Below are 23,334 nucleotides of genomic sequence, written 5' to 3'. Positions count from 1 at the left end.
TAATGGAGTTCAGTAGATTACAAGCTTATAATAAAAATAGCTGTTATATAATTATGATTCAGAGATAATGGCGTTAGTCTGCCGGATATCAACTACATTTGAGTCCAACATCTTGCTCCTTCTGGCACTTAAAAGAACCAATGCCATATACAAGATAAAAGTTAAATGGGCAGATGCATGTCTAAAAAAAAAAAAGAAAAGGTAGACTGTCCTCGTATTTGCTTTAGAATAGTATGTAGAGGGTTAATGTAGACGTATTCGACCTGGAAATGAACCTATTGCTTTTCAGAAGCAGCCCTGAAATAAAATAACTGAAACACTTTCTCATACATTAGTATATTTAGTAAAACAAATGGGATATCTGTGAACAGTTTTGATTGTCCAATAAATAAATCAAGTGTGTGGTACGCTAGACCATTTGTTCTTTTAAAAACAGCACAGTTTGGCCTATTTTAAAGCACTGATCTCCTGCAATGCTGCTGTGAATGACGTGATCACGTCAGTATAATCGCTGACTGAACCGTGAGCACTCAGCCATGTTGTGAACGACTCAATAAAATAAGTACCCACGTGAACCAATGGAGGGCAGCAGAGATTCATTCAAAACCCCGCTGGAAAAATGAACCTTCCACCTTCCTCAATCTCTGAACCCTTCCTAGCGTGTTACATTGTTTTTGAGATTGAATTAACAAACCACAAGCTATCAGTAGCTACTGCAGCATTGAACCCGCACACTTTAATGACAAATAAAAGTGTTACTGTACGTGTAATGACTGGAAGGATCTGTTAATGTATTTTTTTTGTTTACTTTCCACCATAGGGTACTATATATATATATATATATATATATATATATATATATATATATATATACTACATACAATACAAACTTATATAGTGTTACTACTAGCTTCTTTAGAAAATAAAAAAGTCCTCATTGAGGAATAACCTCTAAAATTGCAATAAAAAGACAACCAAAACAAGGTATATTTAAGTTCATTAAAAATAAAAGCTTTTAAAAAATAGAATACTAATCATTTATCCCACAACCTTTCTCTTAATTTGTGTCCAGTCTTCATATATGACTCCAACATAGAAGAATAGGGGAAATAATTTCCCTGTAATGTTACCAATATGAGGTCGTCTTCTGTCTTGGAAAAGAGTATGCAACTGTAGAAGAGTGACCTATATTCATAGTGCCAGATCAATGCATCAACTTCAACATCAACACCCATACTACACCTCACAGTCATCGATTTTATGTTATTGCGGTAATCATAAATCATAAAATAGTATACTTAGCAGACCAAACGGATGTGCAGGTATGGAAAAGAAGGAAGCTTCTTTTAGATACCAAATACAAAAAGGGATACTCCACCCCAAAATGAAATTTTTGTCATTATTCATTTACCCCCATTTCGTTCCAAACCCATAAAAGCTTTGTTCGTCTTCAGAACACAATTTAAGATATTTTGAATGAAAACCGGGAGGCTTGAGACTGTCCCATAGACTTCCAAATAAGTTACACTGTCAAAGTCCAGAAAAGTATGAAAGATGATCTCAGAATAACATCTTCCATCATTGGTTCAACTGATGAAGTGGAGAGAAACAGAGGAGAGGAATTGTTGAATAAAGACTTTTTTTTTCTCTCTCTGTGTAAAAAAAGTATTCTAGTCGCTTCATAATGTTACGGTTCAACCGATGATGGAAGATACTATTTTGAGGACGTCTTTTCACGACTTTCATACTTTTCAGGACTCTGACAGTGTAACTTATTTGGAAGTCTATGGGACAGTATCAAGCCTCCCGGTTTTCATTCAAAATATCTTAAATTGTGTTCTGAAGATGAACAGAGTTTTTCCGCATTAGGAAGACATGGGGGTAAAATGATTAATTACAAAATTTTCATTTTGGGGTGGAGTATCCCTTTAATCTAGCATAAACCAAAACCCAAGTGTTGAGATGTAAGAAAGCCGGTCCCAAATCTAATTTCTAAATGTGCAAAGAACAGTGCGAAGCATTTATAATGAGTAATCTGAACAAAGCAAGGCTGTGGAGAGAATCGTAGAACTGAGATCAGATGCCTACTTAACACTGGCAAAGACTCAACAAGATAAATCTATTGGGTTGTAGGACTCACTGAGTCTAAATCTATGCGTTACATTGCCAGTATAGTGAGCAAAATCTAAAGGTAGTGGTTAAACAAAGTTCCAGTTCATTGATCAAAGCCGTTGGATATTGATCTCCCATCCATAGACCTTCTTTCATCTCAGATTCAGTAGCCACGCTCGTAAAAGGACTGTAAAGTGCAGTTTCCAAAATCAGGCACGTCATATTTTGTCCACTGATTTCATATCGTAATATTTTCAGTCCTGACTGCAGTCCACCTTATTTCCATGAACCCAGTAACAGATCTGAGCAAACTTCAGCGGAGTGAAGCGAACAGCCACGTTGAAGTCGCGATTCTCACCGTTGATTTCTAGCCACTGGTGGCCCGAGAAGATTCCAATGACCTTGCGCTCCCAGCGCTTTAATGTATCGTCCCACATGCGTCCGTAAACACCAGAGCCACTCGCTCCAGGGCGGGCATCACAGTGCTGATAGATCAAATCATTGGACTCATCCTCCACTGGACAAAAGCGGTACACCAGTTCTCCAGGCCGGTCACTGTCAAATCCAGAGAAGTGGATGCGTTTACCAGCCAAATAGTCTGATGAGGGTGCCACAGCCAGCCTCATGAAGGGACGCCGGTGAGACCAGAGCAACTCTAGAAGTGCATAGTCAAAATCCATGCTGACCTCTTGAGGACCTTGAATCCAGCCTTTAGGAACACGTGTGCGTTTAACTCTCACCCAGCGCACCATGGGTTTCTTCACGGGAGCCTGACCCAGCCTTGTACCGTTAACAGATGGAGGGATTAGAAAGCCCACCCTGAGCTTTCTTGCTCCCTTGACATAATCATTTCCATCATGCACGCAGTGAGCTGCGGTCAGGACGTGCTGCTGGGACACCAGAACTCCAGTGCAGCCGGTGGAGATGCGTACGGCTGTGGAGAACGGGTAGTCCAAAAGGAAGTTTTCACCGCGGATGTTAAATCGCCCATCTGAACCGTAGACCTGCCGTTTTAGCCGCTTACGCCTGGGAGTGGTTGCTTTGGGCTGCCTGAAAGTAAGTTCAGTGTTGTTTTCTTCCAGGTCCACCGTGGTTAAAGTTCGGGAACCATCTGAATAAAGAGTTTCGAAAGCTATGTGCTCTTTATCAGTGTCTTCTCTTTTGTGGTAGCAGCTCTCGTTGCAGTGGGTAGTGAAGTCCAGCTGAGCTTTGGAACTAAAGCGGGAGCGGGACAGAGGCAGGGTGGCGTGAGGTATCAGCGAGGGGAGGTGGATGTGGGACTGATGATGAGGTTCTCTCACTGAAACTGAGCTGGGCAGGAGGAGTAGGAAAAGCAGGCCAATACAGCAAGGATGGACCAGACCCAATCTCCGGTTTGGCACCATTGCTAAGAAGTATTCAACCTAAAAGCAAGTACAAAAATACATGCAAGCATGAAATAAAGCTCAGGATGTCCTCCATTTTGCATATTTAAGGCTAAGGAAATTTAACGCTGAGAGTTTAATCCTAATTTAGGTTCTTTATTGGCATGTATGGTTCCATTAAGAACCTTTAACAAAATGTTTGTTATATAGTGGATTTTGCACCAATTTTGCACACTATGGAATAGTATGGAAAGGCTGGAATACACTACATGACAATTTTCAAACACTAGGCATAATACATTTTCCATCTTAGCAAATTGTTACAGAGAAAAACTGTCTTCTGTCTTTCTGAACACAAGAACAATGTCTTGTTCCTAGACACAACAAATCGTTTGCTGCAATAGTATTAATGTCAAACAGTTTGCCAAGAGTAGTATTAGAAAAACTTTAAGACGACTTTTAGTCTCTGGAGTATGCATTTAGTAAAAACTTCACCCCATGAAGCTAAAAGAGAATAACAGTTGTGAATAACAGTGAAGCGATGCAACTAATGCTGGTATGTCACGTGACAGTAACATGATGGATGTAGTATGTCCGAATTTCATTCATACGACCCATATTCATACTAAATAGAATTTACTGTTTTAAATAGTTGTGAAGAGCGTTAACTAAACATTAAACCAAATTTTTATACCTACTAGACAGCATGTGATTTTGAATGCAGGCATTGTGTTCGAAAATTCTCTCAAAATATCAAACATGTTCGGATATCTTCTGAATGGATGGAATCGTAGTCTGAAGCTAAAATTCAAAGTGAAACTTGTCAACACAAGTTTGCAGACTGGCTTTTGACATTCGACAGCTAGCATTGAATGTACATCGGGATAAAAATGCGAGCAAAAACATATAGAGCACTTGAGCCTTAAGGAGAAAAAAAGCATTCCTTTAAGAATTTTACTGAAAGGAACCCAAAATAATTTTTTATGGCACCGTGAAAAATCTCTTTTGGAATATTTATTTTTAAGAGTGTTGGTCACAACATTCTTGAGCAACAATAGATAAGTGCATTTTGGTCAGAATGTTCAATAAAGACAAGAAATTAATGGAAATATCCCATAGATTCTGAAGAAGCCTACAGAGAGTTCATTCAAAGATTTTACATTTAGCTGGCTACAATCTGTTTAAAAGTACCAGTGATTTTGGACATCACATGGACTTACACTACATGGTCCCACTAGCCTGTAAAAATAAAGTTTGTATACTAACTGCTGTCACCCACTTTTTGTGTACAATAAATCAACTTTTTCTGAGTGTACAACTCTTTTATGTTGTATAATATGTAAAACTAGCAAAAAAAAAAAAAAAATCTGAATACGCCTCTGGGTTTATATAATATAAAAACTTAGCTCAACACTATAGTTATTTTATCATAGCGTAAAACTGTTTTATAAACATTTTAATTTGATGAATTATGTGCAAATATGTGCATTGCCTATTCATATTTAAGTTACAGTCCGGGGGGAAAAACATCAATGCACGACGCACATAATAGTGTATAGCCATATGCGTATTATAAGACTTGAGAAGTCCCAATATTAAGGGACGTTATCATCTGCTCCATTCATCGTGGACAGCCATGTGTGACACCTGGTGAACAACCTGTTTCTCCCAACATCCCTTTGTCCTGAAACCCCCAATCTCGTCTCTTTTGTTGTCCTTTACATCATGAATCAATGTTCAACTAACCCTATACACGCCTTGCGTTGTTGTTAAAATCAAGGAAAACAAACTCTGTTTACCTAGTACCCTCACTTTCCCATTGTGGCTGTGCAAACCAACAACTGCAATGTACTAGCGCAAAAGACAGCTAGGAGACACAAACTAAGCATTTTATATTGGCAAAACGGCTTTAAATAAAAAAATTTTTTTTTTTGTAACTTGTAATGTTTGGAGGCATCGCAATTAAAACGAGAGTTTAATCATACGTACAACCAAGAGCAGCAGTGTTTGACCCGTGCGCCACTGCTTTACGCACACTCTCTGTGACGAGGAAATGATACAAAACAGTTAAAAGAAATCCGTTAATGGAGGATACTTAACTTTAAGCTGTATTTAGAATCACCAAAGCTTGTTTAAATCCAAATCACAGATTCTTCTCCTGAAAGTTCACCGGGTATCCCAGTCTCCATCTCCACTGTGAAGGTTTGCTCTGGAGTGCGTGACAGGTCCGCAAAACATTCAAAATCTTTTTAACCGTCTAGCCTTTCTTCAAACACCGATTCTTTTCAACGACCCTTTATTTCATCACGTCAGATAGCATACTTGTCTCTCGTTGAATGGTGTAGCGCAAAACTGAGGTCGTCATGCCCAATAACTGAGGCACCTCCCCGCGTGGTCCTAGTGCCGCCGTCGCAGTGATAAAGGCAAAGATGGTGCGTCCGAAAGATACTTCTTCACTACTGTACTTCCTTCTGCTCGTAATCGTTACTATTTAAATGTAATCACAAAAATTGCCAGCTAAAAGACTATATTCTGGGCATGCCTTGGCACACATTAATACTTTCTTGCAGGTGTTATAAAGCTGTCTATCATAGGCTAGAGTCTTGAGCCTACATTCCTTCTCACTTCAGTTAATTTAGACTTCATGGACTATGCCATTCAAAGCAAGTGCAAGCACATGCCATGTGTTTTGGTAACTGTGCAGCATGTAATGCTTATTATGACTCCTTAAAGCTATCTATAGAAGTTACTAATCTTAACTGTTATGGGTTAAATGGGTTAAAATGATGAATTGTTAAGAGGTTTGGTATAATAAGAGAACACATTCCAAGACAATTTGGGCGAATTGCAGTCATGATGTCCATACTTGCATAGTGCAAGCTTGAATATAACCATCTGACATTGATCTTCCTCAAGCACTCACACCACCTGCCCTAACCTGCACAAAACACTCAGGAAAGCTCTATGTCAAAAGATTTCCATTTCTAAGTTGCACTGCACAAAACAATGGGCCTAAAATACACAGATTTAAACAGTCTCCAGCAATATGTGTGTGGGTGTGCGTGTGTAGCAAAGAGGGAAAAAAGAGATTAAATTGCATTTGTTGCTCAAGTGCATAAAAAGCATATCAAATCATATCGCTTTTACTCAACTAAACAAGCCATACAATCATGTGCCAAAGTATGCTAGCCTGCAGCCTTGGAGTAAAAAAATAAATAAAATAAAACGATAATTTTGAGATAAAAAAAAGAAAACATTGTGACATTGTGTGATATACAGTCACAATTGTGAAATTCAAAGTCAAATTTCAAGTAATAAAGGTACAGAGATATACACAGATTTATTATTATGTTAAGGCTTCCATACTACAGTTAATCTTAGTGTATTACTCAGTCTGCTTCATTTCCAATACAAAAGATTTTTTCCACAACACCCCAGGGCTGTTCACTCAACCAGTGGTTTTTCACCAGGATAAGGAATGTTTGAAGTCTTGTAGGGGTCCTGGAAGTCTGTAAATGTCTAATACCATAGCAAAACACTGTTCAGTGATGTTATCATGTACTACATTGAGTGTCACGGTGGGTGAGCGAGATTCAATTGACGTGTGCTGGCACTGACATGCTGTTCAAATTGTGTTTCCTGCACACTTCCATATATATTATATATATATATATTATTTAACATCACAAACCACCAGAGACTGAAGTGGATAATCTAGCTGACAAGCCACTGATATTTGCCATGCTCTTTTGTGGTTAGTGATAAGGGATAAGTGATAAGGACATTGGAAATGCAGTCTAAATCTCATTCACCCGACAGGAATCTACTACCTTGGACAATCCCCAGATCGCTTTACAGTGGGACTCTTGTTCTTGACCTGTCGTGGCTTCATGCCTCATGGAGGGAGGCGGGGCCTTTTTTCATTCCTCTAAAGCTGATCTTTTATCACCTCCAAGTCCTGTGCCTTTGTGGCCTTGTCTCTAATCACTACAGGCTGTCTATTTTCAGAACAACTGATTCTTGTCTTCTCTTCTTTGGAGTATTTTTTTTTTTTTGACAAACAGAAAAGCCTTTTCTACAGCAACACTGGATAATTTGCAGTTGGAGAGTCTTTGAAGCTCATAGTTCATGGAAAAGGTGAAATTCTTCCACTAAAGGATGCAAAACAAGTCAATGGGTTTCCTCAACAGACATATACTCAGCTGATATGGTATAATGCTTCAGTACAAAGCCACTAAAGTGCATATTTTATAGCAGGATATTGTGGCATTTTTGAGTTGGTGCTGATGTGACTAAAATACCTCAAATTTCAAAAAAGTTATTACAAAAGTTAAAGTGAAACAAAAATGTTCTAGCTAAATACATTAATTATAAGTAGTGTTAGGAACCAAGAACCTGTTACATAAAAAGCTAATAAAAACATCTGTTAAAGTAACAGAATGCTTTGCATAATGGATCAGTTCCAGCAGATGCTTAACAGCATCAAATAGTCTAAAAGTGTCTCCTGTATTAATATTCAGCGTGTTAAATGCAACACGATAAGAAAAGTCTGATTTTCAAGCGAATGACTCTTATTCTTTTCAGTAAATCAGAACAGCGTGTCAACACTGAAGGTGATTTCTGAGCTAATGATGCTTATGAATGGTTCTTTTTAGCCAAAAACATACAAGGAATTCAGATTCCAGAGTGAAAAACATTCTTTATTAAATAAAAACACAGCGTGATCAGCAAAGTCTGATTTGAGAGCTAAAGACTCTTTTCTGTGGTGAATCACAAACACTCATGTATCAGTTGGAGTAGATTCTCAATGTGAATCACAATGTCCGATTCTATGAACCAAGCAGTGATATCATTGTATTTATGGCCAATGAGACCCAATTAATGTAATTATTAACACACTGTTCACATTTTTGTAATTTCCATTTATGGAAATGTATTGCTGAAACAATCTCAGAACTCTTAAGGAATCACAGTTGGAACCAGAATCATTCAGTTCTTTATGATTCCCATCTCAATTATGCGTGAATAACAGATAATGTATATAGGGGAGAGACGATAACAGACTTTTTGTCGTGAACTGTAACCTGAGAAGCCACAGCAGCTTGAAGAGTATTCTATGACAGTCCCTTTTAAGGGGCCATGCTTTCTTCTCTGCACAGTAATAAAGACCAAGACCTATTCAGTGGCACTCCTATTAAAGCATTGTGAATGTTTGTATGAACTCTGTGTTAAAAACATAGGTGTGGTTATTGCACAACTTCAAATCTATTATAAGGTGTAGCAGAGAAGTCCCATTCTCTCCCAACCCCTAATTCCTTTACATCCAAGCAAATAAGTATTGTTAACAAGTTCAGAGACTCCCTCTGTTCTCTTTAATACATTAACTGACTTTTGGTTCGACCCAGTGTTTTGGACTCACAACAGCGGAAAAAGCTTTTCATAACATTTGTCATTGTGCTTGACTCACTTCCAGAGCATACTGTCAATCAGACTGCAGTATGGGAAAAGATGAAACAATGTGTGAATGGACTACTTCTTCAACAAGATATTATGTTAAAATGAATGTAAAAAAAATAAATAAAATATTTGTACATGCATGCAACATGTTTCTCACTTGAAATAAGATCATAAAACTACATACAAATGGCAAACAATGTAGGCTATACATTTGAAAAACATTTGGTGTTGGAAAATTGCTTAGAAACTGCTAGTGAATTTCACAAATAATTATAAAGTAACAGACCGAATGAAATATGAAATAAAGTAGAAAAAATTAAATATTATTTTCTAGTAAAACATAAGGAATCATTTATGACAGGCCGTTGAATTATTTAAAAAAAAATAATGCACACCTGAGGTGTTGATGCGGCCAGGATGTGTGCATTGTCTTCTAATAATTTAGTTTTATTTTGAGACATTCGTCAGGTTTTTGTCCGTAAAACTCTCTTGTGTGCAAGATACATTTTTTATGCGGTCAAGACCTGTCTGGAAATTCTTTAGCCGTGTGTTTCACTGAAAATGTTTGCACACCTTAGAACCTTCTTCAGACAATCAGATTTAAGCATTCAACAGCCCAGTAGTATAAACTCTGATCATCTTTATTTACAGTGTAGCAGGAGAAAGAACTTCACCTAAGCAGTTTTGGAAACGCAGTATCTTCATTAACCATATAAGATCAGACCTAAGAACCTTAACAATCCACCTTCCATCGTGTCTTTTTAATCATCCAGCTTTTTAAGTGTCAAACACCAGATGAGGTCACTGACTGTCCTTTGTGTTTCTACTGTTCTCTGTTCCCCTTCAAAGGGTCTGACTTCTCCTCTTCCACAACACAGCTGTCCACTTTGACTCTGACCACTACTGTGCTACACAGATTCTTCTTTCTTCTTCTCTAACCTCTTCTGACAAACTCTATCTCTCGCGCTCTCATTTTGTGCTTCCCCTTCTCATCTCACAGGCTCGCTCTCCCCGGGAGATCCAGAGGGGTATAAATGCAGCTCTGCTTCCCCACAGTATGAGCTCATTCCCAGCTTGGCAGCTCAGAGGAGTGAGTGGAAAATCGACACGAAAACACATAATGTGCAAAAAAAAAAGAAGCAGAGGAATGCAGAACAAAATATTCTTATCGCAAAAACATTTATAAGGAGCATGTGACTGGCTCCAAGCACAGGGTTGCTTGGTTTTGTTGAAATAAAACATTATTAATAAAGACTTTTCCTAATCCTTGAGCAACTTTGTGATGATAAGCTTCTAACATGTTTAAAAGCTGGACTAATTGTTGGTCATTAGAAATCTAATTCCAGATAATAACATTCATAGGCTGTGTGTTAAAATGTTTTTAACTAAATAATGTTTTTAACTAAGAATGACAGTTCTTAAATTGATTGATTTGTCCCTTTAGGAACAAAAACAAAAAAGGGCAATACTGTGGCATCCACTGTGCTGACATGGTGGAAATGAAGGCATTATTACCATACTGGAAAATGATTGTCCACATGGTGAAATATGAAGCCAAGAAAAAGAGACATGTTGCTGAAGCAAACTTCTGTCTGAGGCAGAAATGTTTCTTTTTCGCATTACAGTAGCCGTGGAACAAAAAACACATTTCACCCACCACTTAAAGGAATAGCCCACTCGAAAACATTTGTCCTCATTTACTCTATGTTATTTCATTCTGTATTTAGAAAATATGTTAGGTAGACTGTACAATCTGCTCTTTTCCGTAAAAACAAAAGTGGGCGGCCATTTATAAGCTTCAAAAATATTTACAAATGCACCTTTGAAGTATAATAAAAGTGCACACTATATTCCAAGTCAAAACATACTTTGAAATATCACATTGTTTTGGCCACTCATTTCTCATTTCTTGTTTTGTGTTCTGCAGGTTTGAAATCATATATGGTTAAATAAATGATCATTTTTGATTTTCATGTTCATTGACTATAAACTATATAGAAATTGAGTATAAAGTGATTTCTGTGTGTGAGAAGTCATAATGTCAAGACTGGCAGACGGAAACAGCTGTACTGAGTCTGATGTGACAACTTTGCAGATGTTACCAGACACAGTCCAGCACTCATCTGGACGGCTGACCTCGTGAAAGGACTCTCATGGTAATGGCCACTTTAAAGGTCTCCACGTCAGCCTTGCACGATTGCGTGCTGTTTTTCAAGCCATTCTGAGGAAGTACATTTATATATGCCATAAATACTGCAGTGAAACACTGAAAGGTTTTATATCGGCACAGTGAGCTGATTGGAGAAAGCGCTTTCCAGACAGCTGAGCAAATATAAAATTCTGCTGTAATCATGGCAGATTAATGCACATAATAGTCCTCCACTTTGGGTTAATTTATGGTTCAGACTATGAGAAGGTGAGGGAGGGAGGATTATGAGAGAAAGAGAAACAGAGAGAGAAAGAATATAAATGAATCTCAGTCTGTCGTTCTCTGAGCCAATTTCAGTTCTCTCAGATGCCCAGAGCAAAATAATAAAAGACTTAATTCAGTCACACAGAACTGAACTAAAACAAATGCATGAAATGACAGTCTTTCCAACATGAAATGAAATGCCTGCATGAAATATCATCTTCATGTGTTAAACATTAAACCAAATAAAAAGTATTTTATTTCACATTATTTCAGTATGCTATGGAAGCCAATTTCTGCCACATAATAAAAACCATTCAAAAACAATGTGACTTTATCTTTTTATCTCAGATCTTTTTCTTAGAATTGCAAGTTTATGTTTTGCTGTTGCAAGCTAGATGTGAGATTACATCTCACAATCCTGCCATGCAATTTAGATTTTATATCATAGGACTTTTCGTGTCAGAAATACATATTATATGATATAAACTCGCAATTATACATTTGAGTTTCACACTGCAATTTTCTCAGAATTGCAAGGGAAAAAAACAAATGCAACATACTGTATCAACCTCAGAATTGTGAGATAAAATGTCACAGTTAACTTTTTTTATCCCATGATAGAAACAAGGCTCCATAGGATAGAACAACATGAGGGTAAACAAATAATGACAAGTGTTTTATTTTTGGTTGAAATATCCCTTCTAGTTCCCTTTAAGTTAATGCTGAATTCTCTTTCCCTTTAAGGCGAAAACTAAGCTGAATAGCAAACAGGGTTGTGTTGGGATTTTATGAGAATGACAATAGTAATTTACACACCAACCATGACAACTATGAGTGACTGGAGGAGCAGACTGAAAGCTTCCTGATGCAGCAGACTCATGTGGATCTGTCTAGAACTGGATTGCTCTAGAATGACTAAAGGCACATCCTAATGCACGAAGGAAAACTACAATTTAAAACACTGCTCATGAGCAGCCTGCCTAAAATACAAAACAGAGTGTGTGGCCACAATTTCAGTTTTCTAAAATATATTCCTTTCTAAACCACAGATTTACTTTCTAACCTGTCAGAATTAATATATATCTATTCACAGCATGAGCTCATGCATAAGCGAAGAGACAAACCGAACAAAGACCTTTCATCTCCTGGGTTTCAAATATGATTTCTGATCCAATGCAAAGACACGTTTCAGCCTCCCCGTGCACTGCAGTCATCTGCACGACCGCAGTGTTCCTTTACCACAGCTCAAACTAATTATCAGATGTACTTCACAAGCCAAACAAACTGCTGCCTGCGTTTCGTCTCTGATACTGGGTAATCAGACATTTCCCCTTTGACACTTCACAGCAAAACAAACACAACTCCCTTGTACTTTCCTTGAAGCTTTAATAAGTGCAGTAGAGCACCATCCTTAAACAAATGTCATTATAACAATTGTAAATGTTTAATCATTCATACAGACTTATTTCATTAGACTTCATTCAAAGGAATGCAAAACTATTCAGTTCTGCTACAATGTTTTCTTCCAGCCTGAAACATTTGGAGCACCAATGCCTGCCAAAATTGAGAAACAGGGAAAAAAAAAAGAGACAATCGTGGAGAATGGATATAGGACAATTTTATGTTTTTTTTCTTTAAGAGAGTTGAAAAAACTAAGTCGGATGAAGGGAAGAAAATGTGGCTTCTTTTCCTGCTGCATTCTTTCCTTCATCAGGAATTCACTGAGGGTTTGGCAGGCAGCTTTTATTTTTTTCTGGAGTAATATCTCCTTCACTAGAAGAAGGACAGACTGTATGGAGAGTGCTGGGATAATGGTGCAGGAGACTGGGATTGTAAATCAACATACAACTTTTCTACTCCATCTATTCATAAACAACAGCCAAAGCAACCTCACATTAGTGGTGAAACAAAATACTATTTGAATTACACACAGTCTCTTCCAGATTTCATTTTAATCTGCTTTACTAATCAAACTTTTGGTATTTCAATGTATTTCAAAGAGCCCTGCCCAGACAAGTTTTTTTTTTTTTTTAATAAATAAATTTCTTTCTGTCTGATGTGGATTCCAGCGCTGTACAGCGAGCATCTCTCCTCTGGGGCATTAACACCAGCAAGACCAGGCTCATCACGACAGCACTGTTAATGCATGTCAGTGCTGCAGAAGATTCGTGCGTGATCTCAAACATTTAGTGTCTGGGCAAAGAAAACATGAGGGGAAAACATCATCCCCATCCATGACAGCGGGAATCTATCTGAGAGAAGCTTATAAAAACAGAGCGACCGAGTTTGTACCAGCAACCAAACAAACATCCCTTGGTTTCACATTAACCTGCTCAGAACAGCCGCATTTGACACCAGCTCTGTGCTCTATTCAGGACATGAAGATAATGGGCCTATTACAAGACAGTTACACTTGCATACAACTATGGGAATATAGCTCTCTAGGGCCTTCCCATAGTTCAAGTAAGTAAGCTCTTTTCTGCACTGCAAAAATGTTTTGTCATGTGGATTAAAATGTGCTTTGATTGGTTTATTCTAATAAGAATATATCATATAACCAAGTAGGTGTTATTTGTAACAGATATTGTTTCAGTTGTTCTATAATAAAGGCTGTTCTATTTTGAAGGAATGGTTTAGCCCAAAATGAAAGTTTGCAGAAAATGTACTCACCCTCAGGTCATCCAAGATGTAGATGAGTTTGTTTCTGCATTACTAGATTTAGCATCACATAACTTGCTCACCAATGGATCCTCTGCAGTGAATGGGTGCCGTCAGAATGAGTTTCCAAACAGCTGATAAAATAATTTACAAATTATCCACACCACTATGGTCCATCAATTAGCATCTTGTGAAGCAAAAAAATGTGTGTTTGTTAGAAACAAATCTATCAGGAAATTATTAACTTCAAACGAGTCTCCTACCCATAAAATTGCTTTCTCCAGTGACAAAGCTCAAGAGAGAAATCACAGATTGATTGAGTACTGTTTTCAAGCCAAAACAGTCCAAAACAATTCTAAACAAATATATCAGTGGATTTTGATGTGAGACGCCAAGAGGGGATGGACTTTTTCAGGAGGGAAAATGCAATGCAAAATTACTCCAAATCTGTTCCAATGCAGAAACAAACTCATCTACAGATGTAGAAATTTAATTTTTTGGGGTCATGCCAAGTTTTATTTGCTCTTAAAAGTGTAGTTCATCTGAACATAAAAATTCTGTCATCTACTCACCTTCACATCTCTCTGAATGGTTTTCTGTTTTCTTTTTTTTCCTTTTTTTCATGAAGCACTAGGATTATTTTACAGAATCTAATGTAGTTCTTACAATGGCATAGAGGCTGTGTAAAAAAAAAAATCTAAATTATTTGTTTTTCGTTGACAAAGTCAAACTTGATGCTTGCTGTCATATTTCACGTCAGAGCTACACAGAAGATTTTTAGTAAAAAATGAACTAGCTGTTTGCTCTCAAACCTGTTCTTCACAGCAAGATTTGTAATGCTAATAACTTTTTAAAGCTTGGGTGCATGAAACTGATCTGAAAACATGTGGTGCATGAGGTGTTGGATTTGAACCACCCCACATAAGAAATCCAGTTTCTGTTGTGCAACGTTAAGGTTAAATGATGCAAAGATGTGCAATAAATGTCCCGCACTGACTTTCTGTTATTCTCTTGTGTATCAAACATCAGCTCAAGAGCAGGCGCAGCTGTAAACAGCGCTCAGACTCTAAGATCAGTCCTGCTGCTTTCTAATTAATAGCATGAGGACTCAGAGACTGAGATGAGATGATGCAAAGACTGGGCTGCAGCTGTGTGTCCTCTTGTTCAACCTCTAGCTTTTGTCCATTTAAGCACAAAACCCAGTATCCCAGGAGATAGCCTAGTCTCCCTAATATTCTGCCAAGCACAGGCTAATACATCCCCCTTCCCCGGCACATCCCCAACATCGAATTCTCAGAGCCAACAGTTTGCATGCTGGAGACTAGGAGAACCGACATCTTTAAAAAACTAAATCCAGCTCATCCTTCTACACTTATATGAGAAATGATGAAGATAAATGAATCATCTTCAGGAGTTTATATATTATGTACTGCTGCCAGTGCAGTGTCTGGATTTATGATAAAGATCCGGAGCCCCGGAGCAGGCCAGTTCTCAAACCGTTAACAGTCAGTGAGGACCAAATGCGAAGCAGCTGTTATTATACAATACTTCCTAAATGACCCATAACAATCGCCTCGGGGGGGCTGGCACAACCTGGGCAGATTATAAACTACTGACCTCACAGGTACAATCCCATCTGAAGACTTCCTAAACCAATCTGCAGTGAAGGTGTCGCAGATTTATGTGCATAGTTTTCCAGGGTGTTGAGTGAAGAGGATGTTGAAAGCTGTCGAAATCAACTTCTTCCTCCACTGCTGAGGAATAGCAGGATTTTTTTTCATTTTATATAAAGTCAAATTGCAGGTTCAGTGACAGCATTTGTGAAATAATGCTGTTAATTGCAATAAATAAATAAAAAAATAACATCCACTTGCTAAATATGCTTGTGTGTATGATTTGAGTGAAAAAAACTTCAGCCTTTTCTGTGCAAAGTTTCAAGTTTATCAACCTGCTACAATGCAATGTTGTAGTGCAAACCTCAAAAACCCTAAAACAACTGTAAGTAAATAAATAAATAAAAAGCTTTAAATCTCAGAAAAAAAACGCAAATTTTAATAAAATAATAAATGTTTTTATAAAACTGTAAGCTTGGCTTTAAATTCTTTTTTTTTTTATCTATCACCTTTTACTTCCATTTTAAGTTTCTTACAATAACAAAAAACATTTAAAAAGTCATTAAGAATAAATAAGTCAAAAATATTTTTTTATGTTAATCAGCCACAAATGCTGACAAATGAATTTTGTTGAAAGTTCAATTTGTATAGAATCAGAAATATTGAATCACGTCGTGACTTGTTATATTTGACTGTGGCTGTGCAAAATATTTAATCCTTGTTTGAAATAATCAAAACAAGCTGATATGAATCTACAATAGTCAAAGCGATATAATAAGCTTGGCAAAAATTTGACAGCGCAGCAAGATTTTGTGCAGCAGAATAAACTTTGCAGAGCCTGAAGCAGAGTTTGGGCGACCCGGCAGCAGAGCTGATTTATTGCAGGGCGTCTCTGCTCTGTGTCCGTAACACAAGGGCTTGCTCTGCGGTTTTTGATGGAAGCCAACACCTAGCAGAACAACTGAACACCTGTCTGGGGTTGAACACATCACCTTGAAGGTGTGTGCCTTGTACACAAAGGGATAAAAGGAAATTCACTTCAGGCTCACAATTCCCTTAAAAAGCTTCCATGAAACATTAGATTGAACAAAGCACATTCCTCATCTTCTTGGACACTGATGAACATGAACTTCTGACGTGCTCCTTTAATGGAGGAGTCTTGAATGTTCTGCCAGTAAATGATAAAGTGAGCTCAGTTTTCCACATCAGTCAGGAGGCTGGTCTGGACAAGTTTCACAGCACCAACAGAATCCCCAGATGTAGAATAAGCGGCCCCTGTGTGAACACTCAGTATCACACAAGCAAGAGTGTTGATATTTAGACCAATGAGTGTAATGTTGCTGTTAAAGGAAAGTTCAATATGCAAACATGCATTTTAGACACAATATTGCTAAATTCATCCTGTTGTTTTGCTCAGCCAGTGACAACCTGTGTAACAATGTAACCTGCAGAAAATCCCCACCAGAAATAATGAGCAGACCTGACTGCAAACACAGAAAAGCAGAGTAATACAAACACAAGCTAGCGTTTTAGCTAGCATGCACACTTGCATGACTGAACAAGAATAAGAAATTATTCTTATTCTTGAATAAGAAAGTTGAAGATATTAAGTTAAGTACAAAGTGAAATTTCAAGATGAATTAAAAAACATTAACCTCAAGTATTACAGTGCAGGAAGGGTACAAAGACTGAGCATTACAAAGCTGTTTTGTACACATCATCAGGATATAAATCACACTCAATAGGAATCCGTTATGGCTTTGATGAGCAGAAACTGCATGACAAGAACCAGAGACTAGCTGAAGGCACTGATGTTGTTGTGACATAAAGTGGTGGGAGAGGATGAATAAATATCATCTGCTCGCTGCATATAGTGCATTTTGTTCAAAATTGCCTGTAGGCCATATGAAGCACAGATGAGTCTATTCGAACCATAAAGACTGAATACAAAAAAATGTAATCTTAATTCTTTTTAATTCAATGAAAAGCAGCAAATTGATGAATCTAAATTCCTCTCTTTGTCCTTTTAGAAAATATAGTGGAATATAAGGTAAAGGAGCTTTGTCCCCCATGCCCCCCTCCACCCCTTTATTCAGGATCCAAACTCTGTTTTTCTCATATTGGCTGGAGCTGCAGGTACAAAACATCCTTGGAGCAGCAAAACGCCCAAGCGAGTCCAGAAAACTCTCAGCACTTTGTAATCCTTCAGCTCTTTTCCTAATGACTGACCTTAAAACCACAGTGTTGTGAGAGATATTGTGCTTTGGTAAAACAGCAGGGCAGCATGAAACAAAAAGTGATTCTAGCCATCATCGATTATAATAATTTATAATTTGCAGAAAGACTGGAAGTAAACTAAAAAAATTAAAACGCTCAGAAACAAATCCTGCAAGCTTTGTTTGGATCTCAAACGTGAACTTTGAAATACACTGCTGTTGGAATGTTTTCCTGCAGAAATAAATGGAGATTAGACTAGGTGACCTTTAGTGGTCTTGTGACCTCCTCCTTCAACAAACGGATGGTTCACACTTTCTTTTGCTTGTAAAGATCTCACACTTACTGGAAATGCAGATCATCAGTGAAACCATTGAGGAGCTTTATTAAAATGTCACATACAGAAACGAAATCTTCCATACACCACACATGGACTTATAGTGCTGCTTGACATGAAGGCATGACAGACTCCAGGGACAGTCCACTTGATTCGCAAAAATCATCCCATTGTTGTACAATGTGAGAAATTATTCGGCAAGATCACTTAAGTCAGAATGGAGAGCTCCAAAGAGGCTGCCATAAATCATTCTGCACACAGATGGAATTAAGCTTCATGTACCACATCTAGAAACAAGTGTCATATGCATGTGTTTGTGTGTGGTAAGCTGCTTTCACGGGATGGATGGATCCACTTTAGATGCCTGAGAAAGATTATGAGAGAGGAATGCAAACAAGCACTCAACACAAAAACCTTATGATAAACATGGCAGCTGAGCTGATGCTTGGTTTAGACACATGTTTTGTTTAGTGAAAACCTAATGAAGAGTTATGGATGATGGGGGAGGTTTTCTGTTTGCAGCGTGGAGATGTTAAATACAAAGGGTGCACAGATTTGCATTTAAAATGAAGATAGGGCCACAAAGAACACATAAGCACATACATTGTAAAGTTCTAAATATGTGCAGTAGTGTACAAAATCTGACCCTTTGTCTGTAACAAAACTGGTTGTATCTAAAAATTGCATACTTCACTACTATGAAAAAGGTATATGTCTGATTTCACAGTATTTATGAATGAACAGGTGAAAAGTACTTTGATGACCTACTATTTCTGGTGAGATTCTGAAATGCATATTTGAAGGACATGAGACCAGAGAGAGGATAATGGCAGTGAAGAAATAAACAAAAAAAAAACATTATACTGGTAGGTTGCATGACAGTAGCATGCAATTTAAAAAACAGCCAATATAATGAATGAGTCATTGAATTATTCACTCAACTCTGATTTAAGAACAAAACACCATGGCTGATTTTGTGATTGAGCAAAAATTGACAAATTAACTGGCTATATTGTGTCTAAAATATAAGTAATTCAATCGTTTTGTTATTCAAACTTTTTTCAATATAGTCTCAGTCTTGGACTCCATATAGTGTAATGCATTGCAAATTAGAATCCTACATTGAGCAGTAAGTAACCAAATTATACAGAAGTCAAAAGCAAAAAATATCATAAGACAGGCAAAAGCACTCAACTGAAATCAGTATAAAAGCTCCAAACCAAACAAATTCTCTGTGGTCTGAGCTTCTTATATGTTACCGACCCCCTGGAAATCTGGAGCTGGAAATCTCCATAGTGATCCTGAAGGCTATTTGCTGAGCGCTTGGCTCGCTCTCATCTTGTTTTATACTGGGGTCGTACATCTTCAGCAGCACCATCAACTCCAGAGGAGTTTGAACAGAAGCCAGTGCTCCTAATGCCTACTCATTTCACAAATAAAGACAGTTTAGAAGAAAATGTTCCAAAACCTCCATAAAAACAACATGCTTAGCATTCACACATCATCTGTAAATAAGTTGCGTGACAGCAAAACAAGACCACTTGCACTCTAATCTTCTCTTGTTAAGACATATAGATCTTATTATATTCTTCACACCTCTTTTAACAAGGAGAAAAAATTATGTTTGTTTGATTTGTAAACCCATAGCAGCGAACACAAAAATGTATTATTCCCCCCCACCCACAAAACAATCTTGAATTGTGCCATTCCTGCGATGGAGACCCCCTGAATGCCTGCCATGAAGAAAACCAGGCAATGGGGCTCTTGAAATGCTTTGACAATTTAAATGCAATAACCGACACTTGTTTGCTGTCTTCCAGCTTTAAAAAAACAAGTGTCTTTGAGTCTAATACAAAATATTTATATATATATATTTCAACACCATGTTGTCAATGACAGGGAAAAGTCTGTTCCAAATTATGGCAAAGACTTGTAATTATTGCTGAATGGATGTTAAGGTCATTCAAACATTTAGCCTTCACATTTTGTGCCAAATTCCACATTTCAACCCAAAAAAACAATAATAAATCAAATAGAAATTGTAGCACATGAGGATAAGTGGTAATACCGAGATGACTGCATGACAGCTAACAGAACGAACAACAACAGCTGATGTTTATCACACTGCTGAACTAAAACAGTGAGGAATTCTCCACCCAGAATGCTCTGAGGCACATGTCTGCAAATCCTCTTGAGCTGGCCTCCCTCATTCACTCTCCGTCCATCGCCACGAGGTACAGAGCTCACATTGTTATTAAACAGCCCTCCCTTTCTCTCCTTTTTTTTTTTTTTTTACAGTGGCATGTTATTGAACTTAAGGGACCACCTGGTAAAATAAACAGGCAAACAAAAGCAGAGATGTAACAAAGCCCTGGTGCCTCCTCCAGCCCCGTCATGAAAATAAAGAAGCCTGTCCGTTCCCTCCCACTTCAGTCAGGCAGCTCCAGCTCACACGTCTTATTTTACAGATTTCCCCATGTGGAAACCACAGACGTATGCGCCTGTGCCATTCTTATAATTAAGAAAATGGTTTCTGGAGGAGCTGGGATGAGCGGTGAGGGGCTTGACCTTTAGTGTTTCACACATTCAAGACGTGTATCCACCGGCTACAGATTCTCTCAGGCCTCGAGGAGTGACTTGGCAGAGGATGCAAGCATGCATGCAGAATGACCGCTCTGGCACACATGCTCCTGTCCTCTTTGTGGCAGTGAAATTGGATTGACACAGTTTGATTTCATTTGGATAGTTCACTCAGTACCACGACTGAGAAAAGACCCTTGAGCAAGGCACCGAACCCCCAACAGCTTCCTGGGGCCACAACAAAAACGGCTTCCCACTGCTCCGGGTGTGTGTTCACAGTGTGTGTGTCTGTGTGTGTGCACATGGATGGGTTAAATGCAGATCACAAATTCTGAGTATGGGAGACCATTCTTGGCTACACATCGTATCACACTATTTAATGTGAGGCCTGTGCCCCAGTATTTATGCAAGGAATGAAACCCTTCTGGTCCAGGCTAATGGTAGCCAGTTCTCTTTGTTCACAGCTGGTTTTAATATCAGCTTTAATGACAGTCTGGAAGCAGGACAGGCAGAATTAGGACTCTGGAACCTGAAGGCAAACCAAAACCAGTCCCCTACTGGAGCGGAACATGACACGTTGATCATTCTGCGTGTTTATTGTGTATTTTCCACTCAAATAAAGTGGAGGTCACATGAAAGATGCATTTTAGAGTGAAAGATATATAGAGGTTCTTGGAGAAAGGTCTCTGGGGGCTAAATAGATCACACCACTTCCACAGACCATACATATTTGTGTTTTACCTCAGGGAATCCCTGAAACCAAACAGAAGGATAAAGAGAGAGATTTTAAGTTGTGAGGCAGCTGTTCCATCACTCTTGCCGTTTCTTTCCAATCCCCCACAAGACTTCCTGCTAAACCATTAATGGTGCTTACTGTTTAGGTTAACCCTGGACCTGATCCATCCCTTCACACATAACAAGCAACAGAGACCTGAACTCACAGGTTAAGTATATTATTATAGCTAAGGCTTAGAAGACTGACAGGATTCAGGCTGACAAAAGGGGAGCTAATCACAATTAGGCCTACACAAATATATAACCAATATATTGAAAGTCAAATGGATTTGTGTGCCATTGAGAAGGTGATTATCCTCATTATCCTTTTTTCTGACATGTTGATGTTATATCTTTCACTTGGATGTTATAAATACAGCTGGATAAAATGTGGCCATCTTCTTTTCAGGCTGCAAAGTAATTTTTTTTATTATTATTTTAAGAGGGGTGATTCTTTTCTACCCCACTGTACACTACAGTACAAATGTTTGGTTCAGAAAGCTGTTTTTTTAAGCACAACAAGGCTATTCAACAATTATAATAGAAAATGTTTTTTTGAGCAGCAGATCAGCATATCAAAATGATTTCCAAAGGATCATGTGACATTTAAGATTGGAGTAATGATGCTGAAAATTCAACTTTGCATCACAGGAATAAATAACATTTAATAAATTACATGTTCAAACTGAAACTTGTAAAAATGTCACAATATTACAGTTTTAAATGTAGTTTTGATCAAATACTTGCAGCCTTGGTTAGCAGAAGAGACTTATCTTAGAGATAAATATATCTTTTATCTTTCATAATATATATATACACAATATATATATATATGCATACATTTCGTTTTAGCTGTTTTGATATTACATACTCGTTACATACTGGTTCATTCTCTGTGTTTCGTAACATATTTATTATGATTGTGTGGCCCAGTGCAAAAAGAAACCGTCTCACACCATGAACAGTTCACTATGAAGTGATTAGGACTCTGTGTGCTTGAGTGCATGATCTGAACAATTCTTCTTCCTTTCTGTTCTCTTCCAATGCAACTGGAAACGTCTGAACAATAAGTCATAAAAAAGGAATTTTCAAAAACAGAAGGAAAATTTGATCAAACTAGAAAAAGTCTACAACAAATTAAGGCTCAGTGCGATCATTAAAAGAATCAAGAAAATGTTATGGGTCCCGCTACTGAGCCTGATGACAGGCGGTCAGTGGAAATTCATGAATCATGGTCATCGTAACAAAACGACTATTGATTTTCCAAAGCATGAGTGCAAAGGTAAGTAATTATTTTATTTATGCTGGCTTCTTTATTTATTCGGTGTAAGAAAGAGCTCATTGCATCAACACAAGAACTAGCTTATATTCAATTGTGCCGAAACTGGCCGAGTGACGAGAAAAATATTGGAAGCGCGCACGCGGTAAAAGATGACGTCACAGAACCCCTAAGAGAACCGGAACCACATTGCCATCTAGAGGCAGAACCACAGCACCACAAAAACACACACAGCGCTGCAGATTCATTTATAAAGTAAGAGACCATATCTTTCAGCTAAAAAGGTTGTAAAAACCTTTAACGCAACGCATGACCCAAAGCGTCTATAATAATAATAACAACAACGTACCATGCTAGAAGATAGTCAATGAAATCAATGTAAACTAACAATAGTTAACCATTAGTACTGCAGTTGTACTGTATATACACGTATTATACACACTTTATTTTATATCTTACTACATTTCTATTTGGTGTATTTTTTCATGACTGTAAGGCTGCTGCTGCAAATGGTGGAACGGTTTTACATGATA

General features: G+C 37.9%; 1 protein-coding gene across 2 annotated transcripts; it reads right to left on the bottom strand.

The window, feature by feature from the left end:
* Positions 1 to 980: 980 nt before the first annotated feature.
* LOC128027274 (serine protease 23) lies at positions 981 to 5,724 on the bottom strand. Of its 2 annotated transcripts, none has more exons than XM_052614708.1 (2): positions 5,577 to 5,724; positions 981 to 3,515 (listed from the first exon to the last, which is right to left on the bottom strand). In XM_052614708.1, the coding sequence occupies exon 2, from the start codon at positions 3,495 to 3,497 to the stop codon at positions 2,367 to 2,369; it is 1,131 nt and encodes a 376-aa protein (XP_052470668.1). In that variant the 5' UTR covers positions 3,498 to 3,515; positions 5,577 to 5,724; the 3' UTR covers positions 981 to 2,366. The 2 variants fall into 2 exon arrangements, with proteins under 2 accessions (XP_052470668.1, XP_052470669.1); XM_052614709.1 differs by having other exon boundaries at positions 981 to 3,506; positions 5,567 to 5,712.
* Between the last annotated feature and the right edge of the window lie 17,610 nt (positions 5,725 to 23,334).

The sequence above is a fragment of the Carassius gibelio genome, chromosome A14 (assembly GCF_023724105.1).
Source record: "Carassius gibelio isolate Cgi1373 ecotype wild population from Czech Republic chromosome A14, carGib1.2-hapl.c, whole genome shotgun sequence".
NCBI lineage: Eukaryota > Metazoa > Chordata > Actinopteri > Cypriniformes > Cyprinidae > Carassius > Carassius gibelio.
This window is presented reverse-complemented; position numbering and strand designations above follow the sequence as displayed.

Excerpts from the sequence above, each read along its gene's own strand:
- LOC128027274 (XM_052614708.1), bottom strand. The coding sequence starts at position 3,497 with ATGGTGCCAAACCGGAGATTGGGTCTGGTCCATCCTTGCTGTATTGGC.